The 19,675-nt window shown below is 66.3% G+C and overlaps 1 protein-coding gene across 18 annotated transcripts in view; it reads left to right on the top strand.

The window, feature by feature from the left end:
- CAMK2B (calcium/calmodulin dependent protein kinase II beta) overlaps window positions 1–19,675 on the top strand; it is an 82,506-nt gene extending 62,831 nt beyond the window's left edge. The window contains exons 10-23 of one of the 18 annotated variants that reach the window (XM_045793539.2): window positions 37–159; window positions 604–687; window positions 1,240–1,282; window positions 2,251–2,325; window positions 6,833–6,870; window positions 6,989–7,060; window positions 8,319–8,363; window positions 9,879–9,927; window positions 11,334–11,414; window positions 12,675–12,788; window positions 17,077–17,152; window positions 17,274–17,368; window positions 17,527–17,761; window positions 17,915–19,675. In XM_045793539.2, coding sequence (XP_045649495.1) covers window positions 37–159; window positions 604–687; window positions 1,240–1,282; window positions 2,251–2,325; window positions 6,833–6,870; window positions 6,989–7,060; window positions 8,319–8,363; window positions 9,879–9,927; window positions 11,334–11,414; window positions 12,675–12,788; window positions 17,077–17,152; window positions 17,274–17,368; window positions 17,527–17,759 — 1,128 coding nt within the window. In that variant the 3' untranslated portion in view covers window positions 17,760–17,761; window positions 17,915–19,675. Of the gene's footprint in view, window positions 1–36; window positions 160–603; window positions 688–1,239; window positions 1,283–2,250; window positions 2,326–6,829; window positions 6,871–6,988; window positions 7,061–8,318; window positions 8,364–9,878; window positions 9,928–11,333; window positions 11,415–12,674; window positions 12,789–17,076; window positions 17,153–17,273; window positions 17,369–17,526; window positions 17,762–17,914 lie in introns of all 18 variants that reach the window. The other 17 variants (XM_045793538.2, XM_087861221.1, XM_045793540.2 and 14 more) reach the window with 17 other exon arrangements.

Below are 19,675 nucleotides of genomic sequence, written 5' to 3'. Positions count from 1 at the left end.
CCAGACTCCCCCTTTGTGTGTTGCTTCCTTTTCTAGTTTCCATCCCCCGAGTGGGACACGGTCACTCCCGAAGCCAAAAACCTCATTAACCAGATGCTGACCATCAACCCTGCCAAGCGCATCACGGCGCACGAAGCGCTGAAGCACCCGTGGGTCTGCGTAAGTCGCCCGGCACGCGGGCCCTGGGTCCCCTCCTTGCCACTAGTCGTCCCCCCGGGTCTCCTGGGTGCTGCGCGGCCTGGGGTTTGGCACCCACTGGGGGTGGCCTCCGTCTCTGGGAAGGTGGGGGCTCCGGGTAGAGGAGGTCCCGTCCTGCGTGTGAAGGGGTGGAGTGTCGAGGCAGACCAGGGGGCCTGCGTGGGGGACACAGCGGCCAGCGGGGAGAGAAGGGTGAGGGTGGGGGGCGCAGACAGGTGGTGAGGGGTGGTGGGCTCAGGGCGGGGCAGCAGGGGGGACAGCTGGCCTCCTGCTGCCGTGGGTGGCTGGTGGCTTTGGCACAAGGGCCCTGGGGGGGTGCCACGGCCCCCACTTTCGAGACCCTCAGGGACAGAGCTGACCCCCCTCGGAGCTTCTGGCAGGATGTGACGGCCTCTCTCCCCACAGCAACGCTCCACCGTGGCCTCCATGATGCATAGGCAGGAGACTGTGGAGTGCTTGAAAAAGTTCAATGCCCGGAGGAAGCTCAAGGTGAGATGTGGGCCCCGGCGCCCGGCCCACTTGCCCCACGGTCGCCATGGGCTCTCCCGCCCAGGGATGCCTGTGCCCTCGAGGGCCCCAGGCTGGAAGCGGCCAGAGGGGTCCCAGCAGGCTGGGCAAGGGGAGACACTGGGGTCCCAGCCATCTCGACACCATCCCAGGCCAGATGTGTCGGGGGACCCAGCCCCCACACGGCAGCAACACTCAGGGTCCCCTCGGGGTTCCCCACGCCCGGGGCTATGGAGGGGCTCCTTGCTTCAGTGTGAGTGAGTGGGCAGCCTCGGACCCTGGCGGGCCTGGTGAGGAGAGCAGTCTAAGCAGCCGGCGGGTGGGTGGGGAGGAGGCGGCCAGCAGGGAGCTGACCTGTGGGGGGCCAGCCGGAGGAGCCCCAGGGTCCAGAAGCCCTTTAGAAGTTGTGCTCAGTGGGCAGCCACTGTTTTCACTCCGGAAGTAGGGGGCTGGTCCCTGTGCAGCTGGTGAGTCTGTGGACTCTCGCTCTGCAAGGCCGGGGTGTCCCGGCCTCAGCTGCGTGTCTCTCCCCAGGGCGCGATCCTCACCACCATGCTGGCCACGAGAAATTTCTCAGGTGAGAACGGTCTTCTGGAAGAGAAGGCTTCTGAACGACCCGCTGCCAGTGGCCTGCCCCTCTCTCACACCCCCTGGCCCTTCTCCCCCACCGCTCAGCGGCCTGGCCTCCTGCCCGCTCGGGGCCACGAGGCCTGGGCTCCGTGGGCAGCACCCCGGGGTCCGCCCCCACCCCAACCCAGTCCTGTCTGGGAGACCACCCGGCACACGCCCTCGTCCCTGCGTGTTGGGTCTCTGTGTCCTCGCCTGACGCCCTCGTGTCCTCGCTGCTGCCGCCTGGGCTGCAGCTCTGTGTGTCTGTCCAGGTGTTGGTCGGCACTTCTGTGGCCTTGTTGTCCTGAGCCCTCTGAGCACCCGTTCTGTGTGTGGGAGGGAAGAGGAGGACCCGGGACCTCTCCGCCGAGCTCCGGACTCGCTGGCGGCTGCCCGCCTGGGGCGCGGAGGGTGGGCGGGGCTGGGGGCGTGCGGCTGCTCGAGGGGGTCTGTCAGCGACCCCAAGGCCAGGGGCCCTGGCAGGCCCACTGGGCACAGTGTCACCCGAGGGGCAGGTGGCCCCCTGGCTGTCCTGTGGTTGTCTGTCGCCCGCGTCATGGGGTGCGGGAGCGTCTGGGGTCCGTCCCTGTTCGTCTGCATCCAGCACCCATCCTGTTCCTTTGGCTGTGATACTGTGCTGCCGGGACCGGGGGGCATGTGTCACACCAACACTAACGGGTCCTGTCCTGTGCGCACGCCCACTGGGCGCCAGAAGCCCCCGCTGGGGTTTTCTAAGGAGAAAGGAGGCAGACGCTTTCCAACTGTCACTCAGTCTCGGTCCTGTTCCCACTCTCCTGTGAACGGGACTCTGGAGCCATCCGCCACCCAACTGTGGACTCTAATCTTCTTCTGCTTCCTTTGTCTCTCCCCCTCCCTTCCCCTGCCCGCCCCCCGTCTGTGTCCGCCCCTCCCTCGTCTCTAACCCGGTGCTAACAGTGGGCAGACAGACCACCGCTCCGGCCACAATGTCCACCGCGGCCTCCGGCACCACCATGGGGCTGGTGGAACAAGGTAGATGTTCTTGACCAGGGTCTCGCCTGTCGGCATGCAGCCCCCTCGCTGCACGCAGCTGCCGGCCGGGCCTCCAGAGCTGCCCCAGAGGCCCCGGGAGCCCCTGCTCCCGCCGTGGACAGGTCCCACACGGAGGGCAGGGCGGCAGCCCCCGCTGTCCCAGCAGCCTCGGACCCCATGTGCTAGAGGGGCCAGGCTAGGTGACCCCTAAGCCATGCCTCCTCCCACATGCATTTCACCGAACCTTGGTCCTGGCCCCTGAATCTAGGGGTCAGAAGATCCCTCTGGTTAGAGCCCTGTGCTCTGTGATCTCTCTCCCCGCTTGTTCATCACGACCCCCGTTCAGAGTGACCTTGACCACCCATAGGAAGCCTCAGGGCTGCTGCTGGGTCTGAACCCTGAGTGGGGGCCCCGGGGGAAAAGGCATGGGGGCAGAGGCCCTGCACCATGAGAGCCCTCTTGCCAGCACCATGCGCTCCCCCCTGCCTGGCCCGCCCCTGCCCCCAGGCACCTGCCCTGTGCTGCTCCCCGTCATTCGCATGGAGCTGGTGGTCTGCGCTGGGTCCGATGTGTGCATGTCTGCCCTGTGAGCCCCAGGACAGGGGGGCCTCAGCCTCCCCCCCGCCGCCAAGAGAATGTCCTGTTGGTTCTTTCTACGAGGCCCCCAGCCTCCTCCCAAATGTGTGAGGGCAGAGGCTGGTTCTGCCGAGCCGCTCCTTCCAGGAGCCTCAGGCCGGCTCCTGCCCACCCACCTGTGAGCTTAGCCAGAAGCCCTGAGGACTAGCGGACCCTAGGACCTGCCAGGGGGCCAGCCTGAGCCAAGGGCGGTGTGGGCTTCGGGTGCACAGAGCCCGCTGCAGCCCAGGGGCGATCCCAGGGCTCCCCAGACGGAGCCGTGGGGCCTAGTTTTCTGCTGGTGCCTTGTGCTTCGGCCCCAGCCTGCCAAACCCTCCAGCTCTTGCCTCAAGATCCCACAGGGGGCGTATTCCCTAGCCGCCTCCTCCTGGGGGTACTCCGGGCAGGGCCACCCTCAGGAAGGACGGTCTGCACCCCTCCTGTGAGCCCTGTGGATGTGTCCAGCAGGCAAGGCCCCCGGAGGGTGGAGGGCCGTCCTTAGCTTCCTTTCCAGAGCCTTTCCAGAGTGCATGAGGGGAGGGAGGGCAGGGAGCCAGGAGCCTGGGCGCCCCCCGTGAAGCGCAGCTGCCCAGCGCGGTGAGCGAGGCCTCTGGGCTGCTCTCTGCCGGGGCCCCTGCCCAGAGCCCACCCGCCTGCAGTGGATGTGCAGACTGCATGAGGCCGCGTGCATGCACAGCCCGCCGCCAGGGCGCCCAGGGCTGCTCTGTCCCGGGTGCGGTCGGTGCATGTGGACGGAGCCCAGCATGGCTGTCCCGGGCCACGAGTGAGGGGATGAGGCAGAGGCTGGGCTCTTGGGCTGAGGTCAGCCAACCTCAGCCAGCGGCACTGGGCGGGGGTCTCCGTTTCAAGGCCATCGCCCCTTTGGGGGGGTACAACCTCCTGGGTGACATAGCGCCCCCGCCGGAGGAGCCCGAGGGGTCTCTGTAGAGACGAATGCTGCAGGTGTCCGAGCGTCTTGGCCTTCCCGGAGAGGAGGCGGGAGAGCTGGGGGCGGGGGGCAGCCGTGGCCGGCCTGAGGACCCTGGTGGGTGCCGCAGAAGGTGTCTGCTTGTCTACCAAGGGTCTGCTGGGCCCCCCGGGGCTCTTGCCACAAGCTAATGCATCTGACTTGAGAAAGCGTGGTGGGAGCGCCCTGTGCTTTTGACTGCCAGTGTAGATGGGGTCCACAGGGCCCTGGAGGCAGTGAATTTTGGGGAGCCACTTGCAGGAGGGGCCCGGCCGTGTGTCCACACTGCGCCCAGACTTGCAAACGCTGGTTAAAGGGGGTTCTTCAGGGGAAGTGTTTGGGGATTGGTTAAGAGGCTCGGTGTCTGTTGTAAGGCCTTCTGGAGCCTGGGCCCTGGTGGAGCCGTCTGAGTCCGCAGAGGGGTGTTGCCGTCTTGACTAGCATGGTGTGGACAGTGGGTTTTGAGAGTCAGGGACTGAGGGGGAACCCTCTTGAGACCCAGGATTTGTCCCAGGGTCTCCATCTGCCTCCGCCCAGGGGCCAGGCAGGGCTGGCCGCGCCTCCTCTGGGCGCTGGGCGGGCCCTGGCCTGCACAGGCTCTGACGCCGAAGCTGCGTGGTACGGCAGGGCCCATCCTAAATCAGGGTGTGGGGTCAGCTTGCCTGCCTGCTCGGCTGCCGTGATGCGTGCCTTCGGGATGGGCTGGGTGGCCCCTGGAGGAGCCCTGCACCCCGCTGGTCAACCAGCAAGGACGGGGGGCCTGGGCTCTGCGACTTCAGCATGACTGCACTTCAGGGGAGGCGGGGTCCCCCTGCGCACTGGACATGGGGAAGGGAGCAGAGGGGTGAGGTCGGTGTGGGTCAGGAGTGAAAGCTCCCCGTCTGCGGGGCTGGCCTGTCCCTCCGTGGTGAGTTACTGGGAGGCAGCTTGGAGCTGCCCCCCTGGGGAGGTTTCCAGGGTACCCACAGTGGGCAGTGGGCCTGGGGAGGTGGCATTTTTGGTCCTGGGATGCTGATGGGTTCGGGCCACCAGGGCATCAGGGCATGGTCCGGTCCAGCCTCACCAGGGTGGGGAGGATGTGGTGCAGGGCGGGCAGGCCTGGCGGGCAAGGGAAGGGGGCGGCCTGTCATCCCTTCGCTTACTGGGATCCTGGGACACTTCTAACGGGGGGAGCCCCGCCGTGAGGACCAGGGGGACGGGCCAGGGAGTGGGCCTCTGGTGACACATGGCCCCGAGGATCCTGTGGGGAAAGCCTTTGAGAAAGCTGACGGGTTGTGGGGCTGGAGACCGTGCCCAGGGTGGCTCTCGGATGGCCCCACGGGGCTCTTGGCCAAGCATATCACCCATGTCCCTGCCCAGAGCCCCGAGGGTGGCGAAGGGCACCTTTACGGAGAGGAAGGCCCTTGGACCCTGACAGTGGTTCTCAAACCGAAGCAGCGTTAGGGTCCCCTAGAACAGATGGCCCCCCAGCCCCGGGAGGTCTGGGGTGGGCCTGGGCGCTGCTCCTGCGGCTGCCGGTGCGGGAACCCCACTTTGAGAACCTCTGCATCTCCCTGGGTCCAAGTGTGCACAGGGGTCTGATGTCACAGCCTCCAGGGGTGTTTCCCTCAGTCCAGGGTCCCCCCCGCCCCCCGGGGACCACCTCGGGGCAGGCAGCCCTGCAGCTGGGCTGGCTGGCTGGAGCTTGTGAAGCCCGCGGCGGGGTGGGGGGGCTAGAGGATCCCTGAACCCCACCCCTCCGACGTCGGCCCCGGCGCGGCTTCTCTAACCTGCACAGGCAGGGCAGCGCTTGGCTGGGAGCGCGGGTGGGGCGGGCAGGACCAGGCGGGGTCCTGGGCTGCACACTTGCACCCCTGCCTGACCACACGAATCTTGTTTTCTTTCTTTCCCTCACTACTACTCCCTCCCTCCTCACCTTTCCTTTCCTGGAAGGTAAGCTGACTTTGGTTTGGCAGTTGTCCAATTAACGCTAACCACGGCGGAGGGCCCTGATGCCGGGGGACTGGGCGGGGGGCGGCGGGCACGGGAAAGGGTGAGGCAGGGGCCGGGCTGCCCTGACCTCTGTGCGGTTGTGTTGGGGTGAGACGGGCCGTCTGCTGGGCGTCCCACAGGTGGGGGGAGCCGGGGACGCGGGTGGCCCTCTGGAGCCTTCCCCGTGGGTGTCTACCCTGCTTAGCCCACTCAGAGCCCGGGGGCCTCAGGAGTGGATGGAGGGGCCCGTGTTGGGGCTGGTGCAGCCAGAGCAAGGCCAGGAAGTGACCCCAAGGCCAGGACTTCCAGGACTGGTTCCTGAAGAATGAGGCAGCCCCTTGGGTGCTCTGAGCCGAGGGCCCGGGCCCGGGGCAGAGCTCTGAGTCCTATTCGCTGACGGAGGCGGCCGGGAGGCTGGTAGCAGGCAGGCACCTGCTGCTGAGACAAGCCCCTCCCTGTCTGGGTGGGTGGCCAGCTGCAGCCCGCCCCTGCCCGAGAGCACAGGGAATGACAGGCAGATGCCCACCACCCCAACCTGGTGCCCGTCCTGTGTTCCTATCTGGGGTGGGGGAGCACCCTGCCTTCTTGGCAGCCTGCATGCTGCCTACAAGCCGCGGGGCCCGGGTGGGAGGGGAAATCTGGATGTCCTCCAGGGTTGTGGAGAATGGCCAGGGGGAGGGGCCTGTCCTGGGGATGAGAGGTTTGGGCAGCCTTGGGCCTCCTGCGGGCCTTCTCCAGGATGGCCAGGCTCAGAACTGGGGACGGATCTGCTTTCCCCCCTTACTGACCACAGAAGCCACCCTGCCTCAGGACCTGGGGTCGCCTGCCTGCCCACTGGCTCTTGGGGATCCCCAGAGCCTGGCTGGCCTCTGAGGTCCACTCACACAGAGGGGGTGGGTAGTAGCGGGCCCCAGGCCCTTTGCTCATGTTGCCTGTTTCCTCCTAATGCAGCAGCCAAGAGTTTACTCAATAAGAAGGCGGACGCGGTGAAGGTGAGTGTGGCTGGGCCTCCCTCCCTCCGTGCAGGGCAGGCTGGGAAGGGGTGTCTCCCCCCCCCCCGCCCCCGCACCTGCCCCGTCTCCTCCTGACCTCCTCTTCTTCTCTCCACAGCCCCAGACAAATAGCACCAAAAACAGCGCTGCTGCCACCAGCCCAAAGGGGACACTTCCTCCGGCCGCCCTGGTACTGAGCCCCTCAGCCCCCTGCTTCCCGGCCCTCCTGCGCCCTGGCTGTGTGGTGGCCGCCTGTCAGGAGGCCTGGGGTGAAGGTGGGGTCCAGCCCCAGCCTACCTCCGATGGACAACGCCTGGCCCTTCAGCTCCTCCTTGCCGCTCGGGTGTGGAATGAGGGCTGAGCCCCATTCAGGGGTTCTTGGGCTGTGCAGGGGTCTGGCCCGGTGTCCCGCCTATGGTCAGCAGTGAGAGGCTTTCAGGGGGCACCGCTCTGTGCTGCTGTGCCCTCAGCAGGCCCACCCAGAGTGTCCAGGCCTGGCTGCTCTGCAGGGGCCTGGCCTGGCGGGGAGACACTCGGGTGCTGCGGGGCTGTGCCATCTGGGAGGTGAGGGCTTTGGGTTCTCCCAGGAAGAATGGAGGGGTCTGGTCTTAGCTCTGGAGCCCCCCCAGTGATCTGGACGGAGATAAGGCCCCTTGGCAGTTGGCCTGGAGATGACCCAGCAGCAGCCAGGGCAGCCTCCCATGGGAGGCCGTGTCCCGCAGGCCCCGAAGCCGCCGGGGAGACACACCCCCGTGGCCATGCCAGCCCGTGGCTGCCTGGAGGGAGAGGCCCAGGGGTTTCTGGCTGGGAAGGAGCAGGCAGACACAAGTTCGGAGGAGCCTGCTAGCTCTGGCCCTCTCGCCGGTGGGGGGTATTGGAGGGTCCTATCCAGGGGCTCCCCCAGCTGGTGGCATGGGTTGTGGTGGTGCAGGGGTGTTGTGTGCCCATGGTGGCCCGTGTAGAGCCGGCCGCCCCAAGAGGTTGGGGTTTGCTGGTGCCCAGGTTCCGAGTTCGCGCAGAGCCACGTGGTGTCCCCAGGGAGCCCAGCCCCACGCTGCCCACAGGAAGGCTAGGCTCGCGAGGTGGCCGTCCAGCACGGGGGGCAGCCTCAGCCCAGGAGGGGAGGGTCCCACACAGCCAGCCCCATCTCGGACCCCGTCCATCCCATATGCCACCCCCACCCCCATGACATCTTCAAAACCGTGCCCCCCATCCCGGGGCAGAGGGTCAGGCAGCAAAGGGAGGGAGGACCTCTTTCCCCGCCCGCGGCCCCCATGCTCTCTACCGTGCTCCGTGGGCGCACATGCTTCTCTCTGGCCACCCTGGGCCCGCCGGGCCTCCCCAGCCAGCTCTGCCTCCTGCCATCCTCGCTCGGCTGCCCTCCTCCCCTCCACCCACCCCCTCCTCTCACTTCCCTCTTTCCTTCCTCTGTGCTTCTTCTTCCGTAGGAGCCTCAAACCACCGTCATTCATAACCCCGTGGACGGGATCAAGGTACTGCTGTGCCCTCTCTGCCCCCTTGGGAGCCTGCGCTCAGGCAGGAGCCAGGCCCCCTGGCCAGGCGCAGATTGGGGCGTTGACCCGGGGAAGCCCTCGAGCTAAGAGTTGGGGGGAGCAGGCGTGCAGGGACAGGTGGCAGGACAGAGGCAGGACAGAGCCCCACACGTCCATGGCTGCTCCCTGGGGACAAGGCCCCAGGAGCTGCCCTCTCGGGCGCGGCTGCACCAAGCCCACCGTTGACGGTGGGGGCCCAGAGCAGGGTCCACGTCTCAGGACCCTCCATGCTGTCCACCCGGCCCCGGCCGTGGTCAGGCCCCGCAGAGCGGGGAGCCAGGCGTGCAGGGCCGCCTCCGGGGGTCCCAGGGGAGAAGGGCCAGGGAGGAGGGAGCAGCACAGACGCCCTTGGCCTCACCCATTGCTCACCTCTGCCCCCAGTGCTTCCTGCTGAGCCAGCCCGCCGCCTCCGCTGCCGCTCTGTGCTCTGGCGTCTCTCCCACCGCATCGGCACCTGCGCCCGGGGCCAGAGAAGGGGCTGGCGCTCGGGGTGGCGGGAGGGACGGTGGGCAGCCGAGCTGTGTTTCTAGGACCAGCACCCCCCGCAACACACACACCCGGGTCTGCAGTCAGACTCCCACCCAGCCCTGGGTTCCTCAAGGGGCCCCCCACACCCTGGTTGCGGGCCAGGACCAGGGGCCCATGGGCCAGTGCCTCTCAGCCCGCCCAGACGCAAGGTGCTACGAAGGGCGTTCTCCTGCCTTGTGGCTCGGGACGGGTGCTCCTTGGACCCCGTGTCTGGGGTGAGGCTCCTGTTTTCCTTGCAAGGGGCCTCTAGACAACCTTCTGGGGTTGTAACATGAGCCCCAATTCTACAACCTGCAGACCCCCCATCTCTGGGTGGGGCCCAGAGCAGGGTGTTTGGTCAGGGGGCCAGAGGGAGGCCCTGGGGGACTCTTGTTGGGTTGCTCTTTCTGAGGAGCGAGGAGGCCTCCTGGGAACTCTGTGACAGGTGATCGGTACCTGGTTTCTGTGTGCGGCGGGAGGTGCCGGGGCTGCCTGTCGACCGTCAAAGGCCCCCTCAGGGATGAGACCGGGCCTGGCTGGACAGTCTAGGCCTGAGGGGCAGGTGGCCCCTTCTGAGGCAGGAGTTGTGGGTATGGCTGCATCCTGCCGGGGCCAGCCAAGGCTCTTGAGGACCTCCTGGAAACTTCTCGCCCTGTCTGCTGACGTGCACAGGCCGGGGGGTGCCTTTCCACTTCAACGGGAGTCCCTGAGCCCGTTTTCCTCTCTTACAAAAGAGAGCACAGGGAGTCTTTCCTCCAGTTGTGTCTGGTCGGGAGAGGGCGCCGTCCAGGCCCCTGGCCATTGGGCATGTGAGCGGCCGAGCCCTGGGGCCAGCACGAAGGCCCAGCACCGCCTGTGGGATTCTGGGATGGGAACCTCCAGGCCCCGTGGAGGCGGGCTGGGACCGAGGCCTCATCCTGACCCGCTGCCTCCCTGTGTGTCCCCCAGGAGTCATCGGACAGCACTCACACCACCATAGAGGATGAGGACACAAAAGGTACGTCGGGAGAGCGGGGCAGCCGGGCGTCTGCGATGTGGGCAGGGCGCGTCCGTGGCCGGGGGGGGGGGGGGGCTGACCCTGCTTGGCCGCAGCCCCCGGGGCCTGCCCAGCACGTGTGGGCCACAGGCGGGCGTCCTGCCCTGCGAGGGAGCAAGTTCACGGTTGCATTTGCTCAGTTTCTTCTCTTGAACTTCCTGAGGTCTGTGACTCTGCCTGGCAGCTGCTCTGTAGACAGCCAGAGAGGGGGCTTTTCCGGGGTTGCGGGTGTTTCCACGGAATGTGAGGGCGGGTGGGCTGCACAGTTGCACACGCAGGGTTGCGCCCATGCAGGGCCAGCGGCCCGGTGCGCCCAGGCACCCCCCACTTCTGCTCCCAGCTCTGTCCACCTCCCCAGGGAGGGCAGGTGGCATGCGGGGCCACCTGACCCTCTGGGCCACACGCTCACAGAGATCAGCCCTGAGGGCCGTCAGGGCTGCCCCAGGGCCTGATGGCCAGCCATTTTGCCAGTCTGGGGGACACAGTGACACCCCAAGACAGAGGTGAGCACAGGCCCCTGGAAGAAGGGAGAGTGGGTGCTCACGTGGTTTCCGCAAACAGACTGACACAGGCCCGACCCATCAGCACCTCCCTGAATCCCTGTCCTTGCAGTTCCGCCCCCACCCAGCCCTATGTGGGGTGGTGGTGGGGGGGGTAACCTACATGGCCGGAGCCTGCAGGAGGGTCGGCCAGCCTCCTTCCAGCCTAGACCCCAGCTACGCCTTGTCTGGCTGGGAGAGCAGCCTCGGGGCGTGGGGCGGGCCCCTCCCACCACACCCCCAGCCCTGCCTCCCGTGTCCCCACTGCCCCTGGACCCCACCGTGAGCTGTGTCTGGGAGTTCTCCAGCTTCACCCCACTCGTCCTCGTCCTGTCCCCGTCTCTCCTGCGTGCCCCCTCCTGTCTCCCACTGGCGTCTCACCTGTCTGCCCCCGCCCCCAGGGTCCCTGACACCCTGAGCTCTGTGAGGAGGGGCTCAGCGAGCTCTAAAGCCAACCCCCCCACCTTATGGCCACCTCCCGTTAGCCCCCTGCCCACTCCACATAAGTAGGTGGGCCCCTGCTGTGGGCGGTGTCTCCCTGAAGGGCCCCCCAACAGCCCGTCTCTGTAGGGATGCCTCGCAGTCTCCAAGCAGACTGCGCTTGGACTCCACCAGGGCCCCCTCGGCCCCACAGAGGCTCGGGACTGCCCCTGCCCCTCCAGCCAGCCCTCTGCAGCGGCTTCTTCCCGGGCCTGCAGGGCCGTGGGCTGAGGCCCCGCTCCAGGCTCTGGCCAGGGGCTTCTCGCTGCGGAGACCGGCCCCGGGGCGGGAGAGAGCAGGGCCCTGCTTCCTCTGCCCCTGCTCACGCTCTGCCTCCTGTCACCCCAGCCCCCAGGGTCCCTGACATCCTGAGCTCCGTGGGGAGGGGCTCGGGGGCCCTGGAAGCTGAGGGCCCCCTCCCCGCTCTGTGTAAGTAGTGCCCGCAGGCCTGCCGTCCCTGCTGCTGAGTGGCTCCTGCGCTGCCATGCACGGCCTCAGCTGCCCCCGCCAGGCTGCCCGAGGCTAGGGCCTGGGCCTGGCTGGGCGCCTGGCGCTAACTCCCAGGGCAGCTCCAGCCACCACCCTCCTCACCTCCTCCTTCCACCCGCACCGCAGTCCCCACCCCAGGCCTCTCCCCCACAGGGTCTCCCGGACCCGGGACGGGGCAGAGCCCTCCCGGGCCGTCCACAGTGCTTCCTGCCTTCCTCAGACCGCCTGCCTGACCCTCCTGGTCACAGCACCCAGCGGGGCCCCATGGAGGTGTGGACATGTGCTGTGACAGAAGCCTCTCCCCACCATAGGCCTGTGGGCTGAAAGGGAGAAGGCCTGGCCTTCCTGCCCAGCTGGGTCCTCCGCTGGGTTCTGCACACACTGGGCTGCCTCTGTCCACTTCGGGGGGCGGGGGGTACCCTCTGCCCACAGCAATTGCCCTGCCATGGGCAGACGAGTGCACCTGTCCAGACATTCCTGGAGCCTCCTCCTCTGTCCCCCATCCCCCTCTGTCCCCCATGTCCCCCTTCACCCCCCACATCCCCCTCTGTGCCCTCACATTCCTCCTTGTGTCCCCCCGTCCCCCTCTGTCTCTCACATTCCCCCATGTCCCCCATGTCCACCTTTACACCCCATGTCCCCCGGTGCCTCCACATTCCTCCTTGTGTCCCCCCGTCCCCCTCTGTCCCCCACATTCCCCCATGTCCACCTTCACCCCCACATCCCCCTGTGTCCACACATTCCTTCTTGTGTCCCCCTACGACCCCCTCTGTCCCCCATGTTCCCCCATGTCCCCCATGTTCACCTTCACCCCCGCGTCCATGCATGTCCTCCTCTGTCCCCCATGTTCCATGTTCCCCCATGTCCACCTTCACCCCCCATGTCCCCTAGTGCCTCCACATTCCTCGTGTCCCTCGTCCCCCTGTCCCCCACATTCCCTCATGTCCACCTTCACCCCCCACATCCCCCTCTGTGCCCCCACATTCCTCCTTGTGTCCCCCATGTCCACCTTCATCCCCCCACATTCTCTCTATACCCAGTATCCCCCCAGTGTCCCCCTATGTCCCCCCTCTGCCCCCCACGTCCCCCCCACATCCCAGTTTGCCGCCTCCTCTCTCTGGCTTGGCTCGTCAGCCCATAGCTTCTGTCCTGTGTGCCCCCCACCTGCCTCCTGTTCACATCTGGTCTGTTCCACCCCAGCCCCCAGGCTCTCTGACATCCTGAACACGGTGAGGAGGGGCTCAGGGGCCCCGGAAGCCCAGGGCCCCCCACCCTGCCTATCTCCAGCTCTCCCAGGCCCCCCGCCCACCCTGTGTAAGTAGCACCTTGAGTGGCCCCCTGGCTGCTCCTTGGGGGCTCACAGGGGTGTGGAGACCCCCAGCTGTGGTACGCTGCCTCCTCACTCTGGGAAGGGGCCAGCTTGGGGGGTGCAGGAAAGGGAGCACAGGGAAGTCCACAGGAAAGTGTCACTTGGCCTCAGAAAATGAGTTTGTGGCTAAGGACGGGCGTGTGTGACTGTGTGTGTGTGTGTGTGTGTGTGTGTGTGTGTAGGAAAGAATCAGAAACAGTCGGGGTGAACGAGAGCCTCACGCCTGTGATCTGTGGGCCCGTGTGACGCAGACAGTGTCGGTTGCAGGGGCCCAGGGCGAGGGGGGTGAGGGGTTGAGGGGCCGTCGCTGGGCCGGGTCCCCTCCCCAGGCAGGGAGGGAGGAGCCGGCTGCTCCAGCCCGTCTGCCTGCCCCGTCTGCCTGCCGACTGCCACCAGGATCACTTACAGGGATGGGTGACACCCCAGGGCCACGCCCCCCCCCACCTGCCGGGAGACACTGGGCAGGGAGGTGCTGTCGGATGAGAGGCTGCAGGCCAGGGGCTGGGCATGGCTGGGGAGTGGCTGGGTGAGTGCCGGGCCTGGGGGCCAGGGCAGGGAGGAGGGGGAGCGAAGCATGGTAGCAGTGGGGGGCTCTGCAGTGGGGGGGCACAGGGGCTAGCGACAAGCTGAAACCACCCCAGCGGCCGCGAGGACATGGGGCAGCCTCTGGAGAGCAGTGGCACCCCCAGGAGCGCTCTGTACTTGGCCAGAGGGGCAAGGGCAGGTGCGGGTTCCTAGGCCGGCTTGGCGGGGGGGGGGGGTGTCTTGTGGTGAGGGAGAGGGGGCCGGGCTGGGGCAGGAGCGCAGCGGAGCCTGGGGGAGGGGTCGGCAGCCTCCGTGTCCCCATCTCCCCGGCCACTCATGGCCCCGGTTTCACAGATGCGGAAGTGGAGGCTGGGGTACGTGGAGAGGTGCCCCCAGGGGGGCCTCCCACCACAGGACCGCCCCCCCAGGGTTTCGAGCTGCCCTTGGAGTCTATGTATTAGGCCAGGTTGGGGGCTCTGAGGACAGGGCATGCTGTCAGCGCTGAGTACCCCACACTGACCCTGGGGGTCTGGCTTGAACTAAACTATGGAGGTGGGGGCCACAAAAAGGGGCCCTGAACAGCACTGAGGGGAGGCGCGAGGGGAGACCTGGAGCGGTAGGTATGGCAGGACTGGTGGGGGAGGGGTGAGCACTAGGGGGCCTGAGGCCCCCCAGGGAGCTGTGTCCTTGCTCCAGCCTGTGACCCCCCCAAGTCCCCAGCACCGCTGCGGCTTCGAGCACTGGGGGGTCTGCAGGTGAAGGACAGGGGTGGAGTCAGCCCCGAGAGGGGACTTGCACAGAGCTGTCCGGGTTGTGACCTGGCTCTCCAGACTTGTGGCTGTGGGTGTCAGAGCCACGGTGCCCCCATCTCCACCTCCGGGGCCAGGGTCCGCCTCGCCCAGCACTGAGGCACAGGCGGCGGGGGGCTGTCCCTGGGGTGGGTCAGGGTGATGTGCCCGCCAGCTGTCTTCATGTATAAATGGGGTCGGCGCCCATGGCCCAGGCTGTGTTCCCATAATCAGGGATTACACCCAATCCAGGCTGATCCTGCGTAGTGGCCCGCCTGGGGTGGCTGGGGGCTCCTGCTGCCCCTGCAGCTGCCAAGGGACACGAATTAGGGCCAGCCTGGGGTCCCTGGGGTCCCCCCAGACCCTCTGCCAGCAGCCTGGCCTCCCGGCCTGTTAGCTTGTCCCAAGAGAGGGAGTGTCGGGGCTCCGGTCCACCTCTGGGAGCCCCCCCACGCCGGACCGTTGCCCACACGCCTCAGCTCTGTCTGCGGAACTGCCTGGGGTGGCGGGGTCACAGCTCCTGGCTTCACCTCCCAGGGAGCCTCTCCCACAGTGCGCCCCTGGGGGAGGCAGGGCTGCCACTCAGGGCAGGGGTAGGTCTGGGCAGCAGCCCCACTGCCACCTCACCTGGTGTGACGCTGGTTCCCAAACCCCAGGCTCCGCGATGAGTGCTGTGACCCTGACTCCCTCCTGTTGACTTTATACTCTCATTTTGTATTACAAGTGGCTTAAAAACACTCCACGCGACTTCACTAAGCGGAAGATCAGGTTGACTTACCACAGTACGGGACGTGAGACAGAGGACGTGTCGGTCCGTTCCGGTCGCAGGGCTATTGGCTGAGGGCTTCCGTGGGGTGCTGGTGTGAAGAAGGGGGGGGCCAGTGTCGGGTGTCGGACACACGGGCGCTACTCACCCTCACACAGGCGGGTGGGGGGCCTGGCTTGGGGATGGCCGGGGAAAAGCTGGGCTGCCGTGGTGACAGGGACCTGGGAGGGCAGATGAGCATCCCCGAAGCAGAAATGCTCAGGCAGAGGGCAGAGAGGTGGGCAGGCTGCCGGGAGACCACGCACCGGTGACGCAGAGGGACCCAGAACATCCAACGTTGTCCTGCCCCGGGCCCCAAGACTGAGAACGGAGAACAGCGGGTGCAGGGACAGAGCTCTGCAGCTGGATACGGATGGAGTGGGGGTCTGCAGGTGGGGTCACGAGCCTGCAGCCCACTGTGCTGGAGGCCAGCTTCCAGGGCCGACCAGACAGCTGGGGCCCGGGCTTGCACAGACAGCCCAGAGCCCAAACCCTGGCACAGTCCAGACACAGAGTTCGGTGAGAAATAGAAATGGGACCTTTGCACGAGCGCAGCTGGGGGCAGAGGGAGGGTTTTCCAAGATAGGAGAAACTCGCTGGTCAGTGCACACACGATCTCCACATGCAAACACACCCCTGCCCTCCCCCATGACACCAGCACACGCGTGCACCCAAGCCCTCGGGTGTCGCGGAGCTCACTGTCCAGATCCTTGTGGCACACAAGGCCCGCCTGGGCTCCCGTGCAGCACGCGGCACCCACCTTTCAGGTGGGCATCTGCGGGGGGGGAGGGGGGCACGCAGACAGCCGAGGATGCCGGCAGCGGCGGGGAGGAGGCACAGGCAGCCCTGTGCCAGGGCTGTGGGCAAATGCTTCAAAATGCGGAGTGCACCCTTTGGAGACCCTGCCACTGTGCTCTGGGACTCAAGCCCACACATCAGCTCACGCATGTGCTGTTCCCAGTGGCACTGGTGGCTGGAGTGCGGACAAGATGGCCAGCTGCAGGGGAGCCACTAGGGAACCAGGGGGGCTGCTGGCAGCGCAGTGACCTGGGAAGGAGCCTGTGGGGAGGAGCCCCTGGGATCCTGCCTTCCCTGCACTGGCTGGGGTGAGGCTTACCGTCAGCGCGCTGTGGCTGGGAGATCACTGGGATCCGTGAGGGCACACACCTGATGTGTGTGTGCACTCGGGGTGTATACATCTGCGTGGAAGCGGTGAAGCACCCACCTGAGGACAGCCCTTCCCTGGGGAGGCGGAGTGAAGCACGAGATTTAGGGGAATACGGGCATTCACTACGCTATCTGTAAGGGTTTATTGTCTATAAAAAAGTCTCAGCAGCCATGCAAGTGATCCAGGGTTGAATCCTCAGGGTGTGGGGCTGTTATTCTCTGAAATAAGTCGTGATTAAAGAGACAATGGGGACCGTAGGCCAGCACCCTGGGGCCAGGCCTGTCCCGGTACAGAGGCCAAGTGGGCAGGAGCCCAGAGCCCTGGGACGGAGGGTGCAAGGTGGGTTGGTGACACCGGGGGCCTGGCACCCGGGCCCAGGCTCACACAGGTGGAGACTGGAGCAGGTGGGAGGCTAGCTGGCTGGCTGTGGGCTTCCGGGGAGAGACCCACAGACTCCGTGTCCCCCTCCTCGGGCCCCCCGGGCCCTACTCCCTGGCTTCCCAGTCTACACCCTCCAGACCCGGTCCCCTCCCTGCCTCACAGCTGGCCCTTACTAGATGTTCCTAAAGAGGTGTTGGATTCAGGAAGGGCTTGCGAGCCTAGTCCAGCTGGGCAAGAGCCAGGAGGGCCAGTCCCAGGGGGCATGGCCGGAGGGACTGGGGGCCACACAGGGTGGGTCACGCCGGGCTTTGCTTCCCCTTTCTGCATTCTCCGGACACGGTGTTTCTATCACACGGAGACCTTCTATGTAAGACACATAGGACCTGGTGGACTTGGAAGTGTGGGGGCTGTGGGTGACCTTGGAGGGAGCCATGTGAGCTGGACCTATTGCGTGCGGGTTCCTCCTGGGGAGGAGAGGTGGGTGGGGGCTGGGGATGCTCTGTCCTAGGCCCTCCGCAGGGCCGCTTGGGGTGGTCCTCGGTCACTGGGCGGCTGTGTCCCCGCAGCGCGGAAGCAGGAGGTCATCAAGATCACGGAGCAGCTCATCGAGGCCGTCAACAATGGGGACTTCGAGGCCTATGCGTGAGCCGGGCATCTGGGCTGGGTCCTGGGAGGTCTGGGGTGGGCTGTGGGGGCTTCTCTGCGGTGAAGGGAGGGGTGGGCCGTGGCAGGGGCCTCTCCTCACCTGGGTCTGCCCCCCCAGGAAAATCTGTGACCCAGGCCTGACCTCGTTCGAGCCTGAAGCTCTGGGCAATTTGGTCGAAGGGATGGACTTCCACAGATTCTACTTCGAGAACCGTGAGTGAGGGGCCCGGGCAGGGCGCAGGCTGTGCGCCCCCGATAGCAGCACAGGGCTCTCTGACCTCCAGGCGGCCTCCCTGCCCCTCCCCCTCCCCGTGCTCTCCCAAGGTTCCTCAGGGCGCCCCGTAAGCCCCCGCCTCTGCCCCTGCCCGCAGTGCTCGCCAAGAACAGCAAGCCCATCCACACGACCATCCTGAACCCGCACGTGCACGTCATCGGGGAGGACGCAGCGTGCATCGCCTACATCCGCCTGACGCAGTACATCGACGGGCAGGGCCGGCCCCGCACCAGCCAGTCCGAGGAGACGCGCGTGTGGCACCGCCGCGATGGCAAGTGGCAGAACGTGCATTTCCACTGCTCGGGCGCGCCCGTGGCCCCGCTGCAGTGAAGGTGGGTGCTGGCGCAGACCCTTCCCCTGTGCGGGGGGCGTCGGAGCAGAGCTGCCCCTGACTATAGGCAGGCAGCATCCCATCCCCGCCTTCCCCCTCCTCCTGGGGCCCTGGCAGAGGGCAGAGAGCTGACCCTCGCCCTCATCCCTTGCAGAGCTGCGGCTGGCTTCGCGGGACAGACTCGGTGTTTGGAGCCCGGCCGCCCTCCCGCGGCCTGCCTGTCGCATGTTTGTGTCTGCCTCGTTCCTCCCCTGGTGCCTGTGTCTGCAGAAAACCAAGACCAGATGTGATTTCTTTTTAACAACAAGATGACAACCACCACAAAAAAAAATTGATGTTGGATGAAACAGGAGAAAAAAACAAAGGAAAAAGCTGTAAAAATCACTGGCATTTGTGGGGCTTCGAACCGACGGGCACTCCCCACCCACGCTCCATGTGTCTGTCCGCTCCTGGCCCCTTGGGGACCAGTGGGGCAGTGACCTTGTCCACAGGGGCCGGGCCGAGGAACGGTGTTTGTTAGGTGGCGCTCCCCCCCCAGGCGTCTGCATCCCCCCGCCGTGCATGGCTGCCATCAGGAGTGTCGGCCACCTGGGGCCAGGGGGACCTGAGCACGGCTGTTCCCCTCCCTTCCTCTCATGCCCCCAGCATGGATGAGCAGTGCAGAGGCCGGGCCGGCCCCCGGGGGCCCGATGAGCCATCTGAGAAGCCCCTGTGGGCCCAGGGCTCCCTCTCTTGTTCCTCCAGGGCCAGGGAGGTGCAGACCTCACGCCTGGCAGGAGACTGGCTGAGAGGATACCGTTGGCGACAGCCCCGTTGGGAGGGGAACCCTTGGACCGGCCTCCCTCCTGTTCAGGGTGCCTCCCCTTCTGCCCACCTCCCCCCTTACGGGGCCAGTACGGCCACAGAGGGGCTCTGGTCTTGGTCAAGATGCAGGAAGGGGAGAGGGGTCAGAAGGCGGGTGAGTGGTGCCCCAGGCTCCCAGGCCGGGGTGGGTATGGCAGGTGTTTGCAGATAGTGCTTTTGAAGTCTAGGCCTGGAGCAGAGGGAGGGAGGGCTGCCCTGGGCCTGAGGGGCAGGGCACCGTGGGCCCCCTGCCAGGCCTCTCCAGGCTGCAGTCTGTGACAGGGGCCCGGGATAAGGAGAAGACGGGCTGGGCCCATCGTGAGGTCCCCTGCGTGCTGGTGGGCCCCGTGGTGAGGCTCGGGGATGGGCCCCGTGGTCAGATGGCAGCAGAGAGCGCCAGGGCAGCTGGCCAGGTGGGTTGGTCAGGGGCTGTGATCACAGAGGTGCGGGACCCTGCCGCCCCAACACCTGCCCCTTAATTCACATTTTCAACAAGGATTTTCTTTATCTTCCCCCACAAATCAAGCCAAGGGAGGGGCACAGAGTGGGGAACGGGACACAGGATGCTGGTCTCCACGGGGACTGTCCATCAGCAGACACTCAGAATGGACACTCACCTGCCCGTCCACGGCTGTGCTCAGGACAGCTGTCCCCACCCATGGACACAGGGTAAACATCCGCCAGGCTCCCTGGGCCACGGGCAGCGGCAGGGCTCACCGTGGACAGCGTGTGTGGCCCGGCCACCCTCACCTCTGGGGGCCTCCTCCCCTCCTCCCCTCACCTCTTATCTCCACGGAGCTGCCTGTCTGGGATAATTTGGGGATTTTTTTCTGGGGGATAGTTCTTTTGCATGACCCCTCTCGAGCAGGCCACACCTGCTCCTCTAGCTAGATGTCGGAGGTGTGGCCACTCTGCGGAGGGCCGGCTGCACGCAGTGCTGGCCGGCCCCCGCCCCCCTTCTCTCTTTTTGCTGAGTTCCATTGTCTTTTCTTTCTGAGCCTTGTAAGTGTAAAAAATCATTATTTTGTTCTGTCTCGGGAAACTGCAAATAAAAGAAAAACAGGACAAATGG

Source organism: Ursus americanus, chromosome 3 (genome assembly GCF_024610735.1).
Source record: "Ursus americanus isolate L20-20 chromosome 3, mUrsAme1.1.p, whole genome shotgun sequence".
Taxonomy (NCBI): Eukaryota; Metazoa; Chordata; class Mammalia; order Carnivora; family Ursidae; genus Ursus; species Ursus americanus.
The sequence above is the reverse complement of the archived record's forward strand: the minus strand, read 5'-3'. Positions and strand labels throughout refer to the sequence as shown.